Genomic DNA, 13717 nt, shown 5'->3' with positions numbered 1-13717 from the left:
ACCAACTTCAAAGATATTACCTCACCCACCTAGTCTCTCTAATATCCTGGGACTGACACACCTGCAACTATACTGCATAAAACTCTCTGCATGTATCAGTCTGTCATTCTCCATCATCTGTTCACCCAATTTGTTGTCCACAATATTGGGAAGGTAGGGTTTTATACAGTGCATATTTAAAACACTATTGTAAATTACTCACCAAGACTGTAGTCCCACCATCTTGCTCCTCTGAAATACAGAAGTAGCACTGCAGAGCAGAAAGAGATCTTTGGGCCTATCTTACACATAGTACAAAGCAAAAAGAAAGGGAGTACTTGTGGCACCTTAGAGACTAACCAATTTATTTGAGCATAAGCTTTCGTGAGCTACAGCTCACTTCATCGGATGCATACTGTGGAAAGTGTAGAAGATCTTTTTATACACACAAAGCATGAAAAAATACCTCCCCCCACCCCACTCGCCTGCTGGTAATAGCTTATCTAAAGTGACCACTCTCCTTACAATGTGTATGATGATCAAGGTGGGCCATTTCCAATCATACACATTGTAAGGAGAGTGGTCACTTTAGATAAGCTATTACCAGCAGGAGAGTGGGTTGGGGGGGGGTGAGAAAACCTGGATTTGTGCGGGAAATGGCCCAACTTGATCATCACAGACACTGTAAGGAGAGTGATCACTTTAGATAAGCTATTACCAGCAAGCGAGTGGGGTGGGGGGGAGGTATTTTTTCATGCTTTGTGTGTATAAAAAGATCTTCTACACTTTCCACAGTATGCATCCGATGAAGTGAGCTGTAGCTCACGAAAGCTCATGCTCAAATAAATTGGTTAGTCTCTAAGGTGCCACAAGTACTCCTTTTCTTTTTGCGAATACAGACTAACACGGCTGTTACTCTGAAATAGTACAAAGCATGTGCCAGCCTAGTTTGTTTGCATGAAAAAATATAAAATACCCAGCCTCTCCCGAGTGCTTCCCCCCATTAAACTAATCTTGCTTTGCCTTCCTATCATTCATAGCCCACTGCCTCAAATTGAGAGCAGCTGACTGAAAAGGTTTAAAGTAATACTGTCAGCAGTCCCATTTTGACACAACTGAGAGTGCTAAAGGCACTAAGTAAGACAAACAAGATCCTAACAAGTCACGAGAGGAGGGAAGCCCACATCTTTCATGTGAGGATACTTGTTTGCCAAAATCTGACAGGTCTAGAAATAAATGAAGGAAATGTAAAACTTTTCAGAGATAGTCAATGTCTGTCCCACTGTACTTACAGCAAATGAATCGTTTTCCTTGTCAAAGAACAACATGCTATAGGAGTGGTCCAAAATGCTGTAGTAGCACAAGAGACAGTTTATTCCTCCAGCAACATGTGTTTTTTCTATAGGGAAATCCCCTCAGCCCCCAAAACCCCCACCCCTTTTACACACAGACACACAAAATAATTTAAATAAAAGAAAGCAATAGATTCCTATTTAACCCATTTGTAACTAACAAGTTTGGCCACTTCATTAAGATGGCCTGTCTCATTATATCAGAGACATATGAAAAATATCAAGCACTTAAAGCAGTGGTCCCCAACCTTTCTGTGGGAATAGCACATTCCTATTCCCACAAGACTGTGCAGGGCGCCATACACCTCGCCGTCAAAACGCGGCCGAGAAAGCCTGCGGGCACACATAACTGCCCCCCGTTGCGGACCCCTGACTTAAAGTGTAAGCCAACAGAAAGCCCCTGCCTATATTATACTCGTCCAATTTGCCTAGAAAACCAGTTAGCAACACAAGACTATCTTACGGATCACTAGCTCTACCTTTTGGCAAAAGGAAGGATAGCAGTTCTATTGTATTTTCCTATTCTGTCTACCAGTTGTTGGAAACCAAGCCTGCTTAATATACAAAAGAAGCAATGACAGTACTAAGTCCTACTATTTGCAAGCTTAGCACTGAACACCTTATTTGTCATACTCAGAAAATAAAATTAGGTGTGCAGGATTTGAGCCTATCTGCATTAATATAGTCAGAGCTAGTGAAATAATTTTTTCATGAATAATCTATTCAAAAATGGCAAAATTCATTGCATAACTACTTAAAAATAACTTAATTTGCTCTAATTATAGTGAACAATAGGAGCTATAAAGTACAGAGCAGCAGATTGATCACTGCTGAGTCAGGCAGCCGTCATTCATGACCAGGGCACAGAAATGTGTTCTCATTGAGAGACATGAGGCACATCACTAATTTACAAATAAAAGTAACAGATAATATTAGTCTTTACCGCACTTGTTACTGTCCACTCCAGTCTTTTCCCTGAGACAAAAAACAATTACAAAATAAATTGACTCATCCATAGTTAGGAGTGGCAGACCCCCTGCCAAGGATTTAAATTTGGGATTTAGCAAATAAGTGCAAAATAAAAGAGCTCCAAACTAAATGCATTTCATATCACTTTGACAATTCTAATGGAACATTTCACCATGTACTAGTGTTCACTAGTGCAGTTTGTAAAAATCTTGCAAGATGATGTGTTTTCTGGAAACAAGAGTCACATCTGAACCACACTGAGTAAACAGATGCCTGCTTGTCTTGGTTTGGTTTGTCCTGAAGCCAAAGCCATGGATTCAGATCTGAAGATTCAAATTCTAGTCCCATTCCACAAATTCAAATGGGCTCAGATTAAATCATTTGGATTTTGTCCCTCTTTATAATTTTAAATTAAACACTAAATTTTGGTGTAGATCCTTACCCAAATCTATTGTTCATACTGCCCTCAGAACTTCCTAATCGTGAAACTAAAGTCTTAGGTTTTATTCACAGCACAGAAACTGACCCATTTCCCTGGCACAAACCCCATCATTTCAATCTTTCTGCATTTTTCTTGTTTCTGATTTGGTGTCTTTGTACAATATTGAGAACTACTGCAGTCACATCAGTTAAAAGAAATGCATGCAATCAGAAAGAAAAGAATTTCCAATGCCTGAAAAGAGATGTCAATAGGTCAAAATGCTGGTTAGTAAGAGAATCTGTATCTTGATAAGAATGTCAACCATTTTCCTTTACCTACTACGCTGACATTTTCAAAAAAATTCTAATAGATTAGTGAGAGACAATTTTCTTTTGCTCCTTTAGAGAAAGTCTTATAACTATCTTCTAGGTATTTTATTATCTACCAGGTACAAATGTAAAGCTTATGATCAGTAATTCGCTAGATCGCTCCTAGAGCTTTCTAAAATAAAAGCTAACATTGGTATCCTTCAATCCTCAGGTATAATAACAGTTTTTGAAAGATTGAGATACTAGCAAAAATATGCAGTCACTTCATTCTCAACTTCTATCAGAACTCTTATGTGTATACCATCCGGGCCCGGGGACTTTTTGTATTTTTAATTATGAGTTTGTTACATCAAATCATCTTATGACACCTCAGTTCCTGATAGTATATCATCTTATTGCCAGAAATATACATGTCCAGGGTAGAATCTCCCCAAAATCCACTGTGGCAAAGAGTGATGCAGAGAATTCAGCCATGTATTGATCTTTAAACAGTGATGGAGCAGACCCTCTGATTCTTTCGTGGGCTTCCTGCTTCTGTTATACTTAAACAAATCATTTTTGTTTTATATGTATAACTACTGGCTCTTTGAATTTCACTTTATCACTGGCTTCACTAGGTTTAAGTTTCCAAATTCTGAAGGATCTCCATGTGGCTTGAATACCCCGCCTTGCTATTTAGCTATACTTGGTTATTTCTTGCCCCTCTATCCCCTTTTGTTTAGCAGCACACATGCCTTCTAACACTATTACTGTTTCTTAAAAACAGCATCCAGGTCAAGTCTAAGATTTTTGATATGACAATGAGATGACAGACTCAGAATCATGGAGGACTTCACAAAGAGACAAACATCTTGAATTCCATCACTGTTTAAAGATCAATACATGGCTGAAATCGGCCCTTAATAAAGGTCAGTAAAATTATAAAAACTCCAAGGGCAAATAAATAAAGAAAAATACCTCCTTTCACAGTCATATGAAATATTTTAATATGGTTAACAGTACGTTTTATTGTATTTCACATTGGCATATTAATACAATTTATGATCCTCCATAGCAAATAAACAGTTTATATGGATATCTTTCATTGTTTTCTTCATTGTTTGTTCAGCACAGAAGCTTTTTAGTTACAAAAGTCAAAAACATTTTTGTTTATCAAAATGTGTAAAAATAAAAGTGTTTCATTTATAGGATGATAAAAAAAGTTGAATGTTTTAGATTTCAATTAAAGTTCCATTTTCATTAATCCAGGTCTCAAAATTTCAGACATCCTTAATTATGCACCAGGAAACCCAGGGACAAGACTCTCATTGACTGCAGTAGAAGTAGAAACAGGGATGTTATCCACACTGATCAGGATTACAGTGCTTGTTTGTGCCTTCCTTGTGCACCTTAAACTTCCATTAGAAAACAGGAGACTAGGGTACCCAAAGAAAGTATGTTAGGCTCCAGTGGTAACTTTAGGTCTACAAGGTAAACAGAAGGTCCAAATTTAGGCCTGTACGTTTGTATATATAGTGAAATTTGTTGACTCAGAACAAGGTTTTTTTGGTGAGACACTCTTTGGATTTTACAGCTACAGATCAGACCACCTCAATCAATAAAATAAATAAATATCAAATAAGGTTTCAAAAGATTTTCCTGATAAACTGAGTAGCAGAATGTACATTAAAAAAAATCAGTGGTCACACAACACAGGTAAATCACTGAACCATACCACATATATGAAATCAACAAAGAACACATAGGTCTTCACACTAAAGTGAACACAGTAATCAATAAACAAGTTATTGAACCCATCATAGTTATACAGAAATCAAACATTAAATAAATAGTTATTTCACAGGCAGGTTACAGGTAGGCAGTAACTCCTTAGCAACAAGGGAAGAAGAGAACTAAAAAGCAATGCAAAACATGCGGGGGACAAGGGAATCAAGTGGCAGGCAACTATATACAGCAATAGAGAAGGGGGACAGGCTAAAAGAGATGTGTGGAAGAATGAGGGGCAGGGATATAAAGAAGGAAGAGGGAAACAACAGCTGGGCTGGGGAAATGAAGAGAAAAGTAGCCACATGACTAACTGTTTCAAAGAGAACTAGACACATCACTTAAAGCCACTAAAAAAATAAAAATAAAAAAAAATGTAGCTGTTGTTTTTCTAATAAGCAGTTGTGATAGATGTCATAAGCTATTATGGGATTACAAATGGGAAAGATGGTCTGAAGATTATGTAACTAATAAGACTTACTCCACACAATGAAATATATAAAAAACACTGGCCAAATATATTCTGGTGAAAGCTCCAAGCAAAGAAAAAAAAAATAAAGATACTGAGATATGTTCCAAAATTATTTAATCAGGCATTTTTGTATTAATGATAATTTATTATAAGTGCCAGTTTGCTCATTATGCGACAAACAGACAATCCTAGCCCTGAGAAGCTTATAGTTTCTTTTAATCTTTCAAGTCAATTTTCCCTAATCCCATAATTAATTTTAGCTGCTCTTCTCCAAATTCCCCCATTTTGTCAACTTTCTGGTAAAGAGGTGCCCAAAACTGAAAGCAGAAATCTAGATGCAGCCTCACCACTGTATTCAAGAGGCACTGTACTGGGACTCAGAACACACAGCTCCACCACAGACTTCCTATGTGTCTCTGAGGAAGTAACCGTCCATTACTTTCTCTAATTGTGTTGTGTTCTACATATTAGAGATTGACCTGCCAGATAGTCTTGTCATGCCTATCAGCAGTCTGTACTGCTTTAATAATATTCAGCTTTAAAACAAAAAGTGGCATACATGAACCTAATGACAATAATACATCTGGATTGTTCCCATCCTAACTAGGAAACTCAGTAGCATGCAAGCCAATCATTTTTCTACAGAACAAAAAAGTCATAACTTGAGGCCTAAAGTCTCAGAGTGTGCGTATTGTTGAAAGTTCAAATAGTGCAGGGGGATGCTCTCTCCCGTACTAGCCTCTTCCTTTCAGAAGTTATCCTTATCACACTTCTACCTTCATTGGGGATCTCAAAAAGAAAAAAAAGTTTCTGCACTTCAGAGATGCTAAAGTAGGCTTTGGCTTTTCAAGGATTCATAACTAATTTGAGTAAGGAAATGCACCAATTCAAGTCACATCCGGTTTTAAATGCATCTGTCCCCCATTTGAAATTGAGATTAATCACATGCAGTATAAACCATTAAAGAGGGAGACTTAACAATGTGAACACAGGATATTAAAAGTAACAAATGGCATGCTAAGTCATTTCATAATAGTAGGAAATGGCAAACACATTGCAAAAGAAATGTAGAGGACAGTATCCTTATACAAGATTTGCTTAAGCATATAAGAAATGGTGTCCTCTCAGAAGGGGTAAAAGCTTTCTGGTCTCTTCCTTAAGCCATTGCTGGTCACAGAAGGGGCCATGAGGGTGAATGGTCTTTAAAATTCTGGTCCTACTCAGCATGTGTGGTGAACAGAGTGGCAGGGATAACCCTACTGTTCTAAGATACCTAGAAAGGGATCGGTCACCCAGCAATAGTGGTACAGCATTATCCTATGGCCTGTAGCATTGTGATTCCTTGAGTTTGTGTCACACAGACGCAGCTATCCACTGCAGCTGAAGCCTGCTTGGAGATTCTGTGAGGGAGCGTTGCTCAGAAGAAATGGGCTAAAAGTTTTGATGCTCATCTTGAACATTCCAATGTTGTGGGTGCTTATCTGACCCACACCACTGACCCACTGGAGGCTCGCTGGGAAAAAATAAACATTTAAAGCGTCACAGATATAACTTGAAAACAGGTATAAAATGTACTCGTTTCCTTGGTCCTTCCCAGTAAAAGCTACATAAGTCACCTGTGATTCCTATTGAGTCCAGTGAATACTCTGCCATACAAGTGCTCCTGCAGAGTCCTATCAAGCCATTTTTGGACAAAATATGAAGTCATCTTTTTATTCCTTCAACCCATCACATTCCACTGTCTAGTCTCCATGTGCTATCTTGATGAATATGAGGGCTTTAAGTCTCTATACCTTCTTCCATACTTAGCTGCAGATGTTCCACCCATAATTCCCCAAAGTGATCATTTTAAAAACCCATCCTCTTGTTGCTTCTTCATAGATGACTGCCTCTACTTGTCATTCCTCTAGTAACGGCTCAAATGTAAGCCCAGACCATTCACTGATAATTTCAGCAACTGTCACAACAAAGAAATTACGCCAACTTTCGTGCAAAATAAGCAAAGAAGTAACAGGGAAAATGGATACAGTGAGGCAAAAGCTGTTGCAAGGGTACAGTTGAACAAGGTGTTAATTGTGCAGCAAGTGAATGTAACAAGAGAGAATAGATCAGGTACGGAAACAAGAAAGAATAAGAGACAATATGAACTTCAGTTATCTTTGCTGCAGCATTACAAAAGGGTATTAAACAGGCAAAGCATCCCATGTCTTCTTCTGAATCTACAGGACTTTTCTTAAGCAATTTTTTCTCTCTCTGGTGTATATCTAAAAAAAAAAAAAAAAAAAAGAATCCTAAGGAAAGAAGACTTAGTACCATTCACAGAATCAATGAAAATAAATTCACCCTTTGAAATCAAATCTGAATCTAAATAATTACTTTACATCCACTAATACACAAATACAAAGCCAAAAGAATCAGAAGTATTATACCAGTACAATTAATGTTCAAATAGTTATAATACTACAGTAGCTATGGCTTATAACTTCGAACAAAGACCCGGAAAAATTAGGTGAAAATGCTTTTAAATGGAGGGAAAAAACAACATTTAGTCTTTCAGTACCCTAGTCCTGTTTTGTACCCAGTATAACAAAATGCATCATGTAACATTCAAGCCATTAACAAAAAGGAAATTCTCACAGACACTGAACAGTACATAAGTGTCCAAGCCATTACAGCAAAGTTCAAAAGAAATATTTTGGGCTGACAAATTGAATGCCAGAGTTCACTGTCAATATACAAAGTACACTGAAAAAGCAATTGTGCAAAACAAGGGCAGCTATTTTAAGCATAAGGAAAGTGTCAAGATGATGAACTGTGTTAGCACAGAATCAAATCAATATTAATGGCTACTATCTGGTATTTAACTTATTTTCATTTCTTTTTTCTTTTCATTTTTCTACCCAGTCTGCTTGGCTAATCAAACTTCTATTATAAGTGAGTGGCAAATGCATGATTCTATGCTACATCAATTATTATGACTTTATTGTGACATATTGGGATTCAGCTGATCCCAGAAGACTGCACTGATGCCTTGGAAGCAATTAATTTTTGATTGATCTAACTCACTCCAGTACTGCATGTAAAATGTTCAGAGACATTTGAATAATTCTATTATATGTAGGAGATGACTGCATGAAGATCATTTGAAATTAATTGCAGTTATTTTCAGTAAATGTAATTCACTATTCTAGTTCTATTGTGGTAACAGTTATGTAATTGGTTTATGGAGTAAACTAATGAAATAAAGGAACTTTGACTAATCTGAAAGGGGGAGAGAGAAAGTCAGACCATGGCATTTTATATTTCATTTAAGGAATGAATGCTTTTGTGGTTACTTAAATTCTTTAGAAGTTATTGTTTGTGTGAAATTTACAATACTTGAGTTAAGTTGGCAAGCTTCTTACATTTTATTCATAACTTGCTATTATTTCTGCATTTGAAATGGTAACAAATATGGTAACCAACTCTCCTTAGAATATCTTTGTGTGAATTTTAGAAGCCTGCCATTATAGTATTGTTATAAATACTGCAATCTGTCACTGCACATTAAGCCACTTTGTGTTAAACTTTTCAGCTCTCCAGCTAGAGATCCAGAATTGTCTGTCATGCGTATCCATATACTTATTCTCAAAGATTCCAAAAGATAGTGCTTCTGTGCAATAGCTGCTCCTCGTGATATACCAACAAAGCAGAAATAATTAATGTATTTATTATTCAAACACTATTGATTTCTGAAGAGGTAAATTTCACTCTGGTTTTGTCTCTGGAGGCAAACACCAAGGTCTCTAAGCCCTACCCTAGAGAATTGCTGCCAAAAAACAAAAACAAAACAAAAAAAGCCACTGAAGTCTTCTGTCCATTTAACAAGTTGAATAAGGGTTGTGGTTCTCAAAAACCAAAGGCAAAAGTTAGGATACACATGGCAGAGTCCTTTACAGAGCCCTGTTTACCTTAAGGATTACTATGCAAGGGGCAGTAGAGATGAATGTGATTACAGAATAACAATCATTTTTGGGAAACCATTGTGCTGCACTGGAACATACAGCCTAATACTAGCCTAACTATTCAGATCTGATAAGGCCTAACAAATGGCAGAGTATGTACTGTGACAAAGTTCTGATCTTCTACACTTTCCACGGTATGCATCCGATGAAGTGAGCTGTAGCTCACGAAAGCTTATGCTCAAATAAATTGCTTAGTCTCTAAGGTGCCTTTTCTTTTTGCGAATACAGACTAACACGGCTGTTACTCTGAAACCTGCTCTACCTTGGTCGGTCTTGCACTTATTGGCGCATTTGCTCACCTTGGAGCTTCACGGCAGCCCTCAGCTTGGCCATTTTTCTGAACCCACAGTCCAGGTTGACTTCTCCTGTGTCTGACCAGGAGTTGGGAAGATTTGGGGGGGAACCCGGGCCCACCCTCTGCTCTGGGTTCCAGCCCAGGGCCCTGTGCAATGCAGCTGTCTAGAGTGCCTCCTGGAACAGCTGTGTGACAGCTACAACTCCCTGGGCTACTTCCCCATGGCCTCCTCCCAACACCTTCTTTATCCTCACCATAGGACCTTCCTCCTGGTGTCTGATAATGCTTGTACACCTCAGTCTTCCAACAGTCTATATTCTCACTCTCAGCTCCTACTGCCTCTTGCTTCCAGCTCCTCACACGCACACCACAAACTGAAGTGAGCTGCTTTTTAAAACCCACGTGCCCTGATTAGCCTGCCTTAATTGATTCTAGCAGCTTCTTGATTGGCTGCAGGTGTTCTAATCAGCCTGTCTTAATTGTCTCTTAATTGTAAAAGGTGGGACAGTATATGGGTTGGCTTAAATGGAAGGATGTCGAAACTTTAGGCAAAAATTTTGAGTGTGGCCACAATGTGACCTTATCTTTAGTGAACACGGTGTAAGGAGGCTTAGCCATCAGTGCCCCCATTTCGCTGACCTGTCTAGCAGAGGTAATCACTACCAAAAACACCACTTTCATGGATATACGAATGAAGGAACAAGTTGCTGAAGGTTCAAAAGGTACTCTGGGGAGAAATTTGAGTACAAATTTCAAGTCCCATGGAGGTGTAGATTGTTGAACTTCCAGGTACATGTTTTATACACCAGTAAGGAAGGGTCTAGTGCAGGGGTGGGCAAACTTTTTGGCCTGAGGGCCACATCGGGGTTGCAAAATGGCATGGAGGGCCGGGTAGGGAAGGCTGTGCCTCCGCAAACAGCCTGGCCCCCCGCCCCCTATCGACCCCCTCCCACTTCCCCCCTCAGAACTCCCGACCCATCCAACCCCCCCCATCCCCTAACTGCCCCCCCAGATTCCACTCCTATCCAACCCCCCCGCTCCCTGTCCCCTGACTGCCCCAACCCCTATGCACACCCCCGCCCCCCGACAGGCATCCCAGGAACCCTGACCCATCCAACCCCCCCCCTTGTCCCCTGACTGCCCCCTTCCGGGACCCCACCCCCTATCCAACCCCCCCGCTCCGTCCCCCCCTCCTGGGACCCCCCAAACCCCCGCTTCCTGTCTCCTGACCGCCCCTGCCCCCTCCCCAAACCTCCGCCCCGTCCAACCGCCCCGTCCCCTGACTGCCCCCCGGGACCTCCTGACCCTTATCCAACCCCCACCCCCTTACCATGCCACTCAAAGCAGCAGGACAGACTTATTGGAAAGCCTGGGAGATGGGCAGGCACAAGCTGTGCTGCCCAAACAGCGGCGTAACTACAGGGAAAGGGGACAGCCGTGGAGAGGCCGGAGGTGAGCCTCCCTGGCCAGGAGCTCAGAGGCCGGGCAGGACGGTCCCGCGGGCTGGATGTGGTCCACGGGCCGTAGTTTGCCCACCTCTGGTCTAGTGATTGGATGAGCAAAGACTGATGTTCCCTCCACCTTGTGGTGAAAGGCTATAATAGCCACTAAGTATACAATATAAGAGCTTATATATGAGCCTGATTCTTTGAGTTTCAGTATGTAATTCAGTATGGTCGGTAAAGGTGCTGTGACAGCATTAACTTGTTTTTGTTGGCACCATAGTGAGAATCTCTTCCATTTTTGGAGGTAAATATTGAGAGTGGTGGATTGCCTGCTATTTAATAATATGTTTCATTCATTCCAAACAGGCTAATTCATCGTGTTGGAACCACATAGGAGCCATGCTGAGATGGAGTTTCTCCAGATTCGGGTGGAGAGTTCAGCCTCCATTCTGTAAGAGGAGATTCACCTACAAGGAAAGAGCTCGGGGAGCACATACTGTCAGGCGCAACAGGTAAGGGAACCAAGTCTGTCTGGGCCATGTTGGAACAAATTAGTATGATATGGACCTTGTCGGTCTGTATCTTGTGAATGACTCACGAGATTAGAGGTATTGGTGGGAATGCATACAGGAGTGATGTGTCCCATGAGATGAGGAATGCATCCCCTAGTGACTTGGATGCTAGTCCTCCCCTGGAACAGAAAAGTAAGCATTTGTGGCTCGTTGCAGATGCAAACAGATCTACAGATAGATAGCTCCATTTCTGGAATAATCAACTGGAGGACACTGTCATGTATTTCCCATTCATATTCCTCAGACAAATGTCTGCTTAGCGTGTCTGCCATTTTATTCTGTCACCCCAGGAGGTAACATGCCGAGATGGTTGTGTTGTGGTGACTGCACCAGTTCCACAGTTTCAGGACCTCAGTGCACAGTGAATGGGAGTGAGCTCCTCCTTGGCGCTTGATACAGAACATGCATGCTGGTGTTGATTGTGGTCCCTGAGAGGTCGGTTAAATGGACTTCTTAAAATCATCTTGAGACGGAGATCTCTATCATGCTGTCCCTGGCTTTCAGGTTACTACAATGGGCAAATTTTTGAGGGATATACATCTCCCCCAAACAACGAACGGCTATCAGAGACTGGCATTGCCTCATGGCAAGAGTCCCAGCGTTTAAACCCAGGCAAGCCAGGCATCGCGGTTAATAAAAGTTTCCCAATTGGGGGAGGGAGGGGAGAATTTTTATTTTTATTTTGGGGGGAAGAAACAATACCTAACTACAAAAAATGAGGTTACTAAATTACAGTTACTAAATTACAACTGTGACAGGTTCGGTCACAGAGACCCCCTTGGGACTGTCACCCGATGTGCTGAAACTACCTCTGAGCCCATTTGCTCTGATGGTTTGTGACTCCAGAACGCCATCTTGTTGAGCCAGACATGCTAGCCTGCTGCAACACAGACCCAGGGTCTGAACTACACCCCCAAGCCTGCAGACTTAACTGAAAACAGCTCAGCAAGTACTCCTGTCTCCAGCACCCAGCTCCCAATGGGATCGGAACCCCAAATAAACCCATTTTACTCTGTATAAAGCTTATACAGGGTAAACTCAAATTGTCTGCCCCCTATAACACTGATAGAGAGATAGGCACAGCTGTTTGCTCCCCCAGATATTAATCACGTATTCTGGGTTTACTAGTAAACAAAAGTAATTTTATTAAGTATAAAAAGTAGGATTTAAGTGGTTTCAAGTAATAAACAACAGAATAAAGTTAGTTACCAAGCAAAATAAAACAAATCATGCAAGTCTAAACCTAATACATTTAAGAAACTGAATACAGGTAAATCTTGCCTTCAGAGGTGTTCCAATAAGCTTCTTTCACAGACTAGACTCCTTCTTAGTCTGGGCCTGATCCTTTCCCCTGGTACAGTCCTTGTCAGCTCCAGCTCAGGTGGTAACTAGGGGATTTCTCATGACTGGCAGCCTCCTTTGTTCTGTTCCACCCCCTTTTATAGCTTTGGCACAAGGCGGAAATCTTTCATCTCTCTTGATCCCCCACCCCTCCTTCTAAATGGAAAAGCACCAGGTTTCAGATGGATTCCAGTTCAGGTGACATGATCACGTCACTGCAAGACCTCCTTCTTCATTACCTAGTAGCTGGAAGCATGTGTATAGAAAGGCTTGCAGGTAAACAAACCCATTCACAGTTAATGGATTCTGAAGCACCCTTAATGGCTTCCACTTAACATGTTTACATCAGTAATAGAAGTTTATATCTTATTCTCCTAACTCCAGACATCAAAATACTATATGCAAAAAAACAGGATGAACACATTCAGGAGATCATAAGCTTTGTAACGATACCTTACAAGAGACCTTTTGCAGGAAGCATATTCCAGTTACATCATATTCACACTTATAAACATATTTCCATAAAACATATGGAGTGCAATGTCAAAACAACTAATCTAATTATTTCTCTAGATAAAAACGAAGAGGCACTCCCACTGAACTCCGTCTGCAGCCAAGGATGGTTGAGAAGGAACTGAATGAATCAGGTTGTGCACGAGCTACATGAGATGCCAACAGCACCGCAAGAAGACTACTGCACACGTGCGCCCCAGCTGAGCACTGCTACTGAAAATCTCCAGTCTGCAGCGCAGGGATGCACCGACACCTGAAGTG

General features: G+C 40.7%; 1 protein-coding gene across 1 annotated transcript in view; it reads right to left on the bottom strand.

Annotated features, from left to right (window-relative positions):
• Window positions 1–4011: 4011 nt before the first annotated feature.
• RFT1 (RFT1 glycolipid translocator homolog) overlaps window positions 4012–13717 on the bottom strand; it is a 57682-nt gene continuing 47976 nt past the window's right edge. Inside the window, exon 13 of the mRNA XM_048856672.2 lies at window positions 4012–7550. Coding sequence (XP_048712629.1) covers window positions 7506–7550 — 45 coding nt within the window. The 3' untranslated portion in view covers window positions 4012–7505. The remainder of the gene's footprint in view (window positions 7551–13717) is intronic.

Source organism: Caretta caretta, chromosome 7 (assembly GCF_965140235.1).
Source record: "Caretta caretta isolate rCarCar2 chromosome 7, rCarCar1.hap1, whole genome shotgun sequence".
NCBI lineage: Eukaryota > Metazoa > Chordata > Testudines > Cheloniidae > Caretta > Caretta caretta.
Note: the sequence above shows the minus strand (reverse complement) of the source record. Positions and strands in the feature narration are given on the sequence as shown.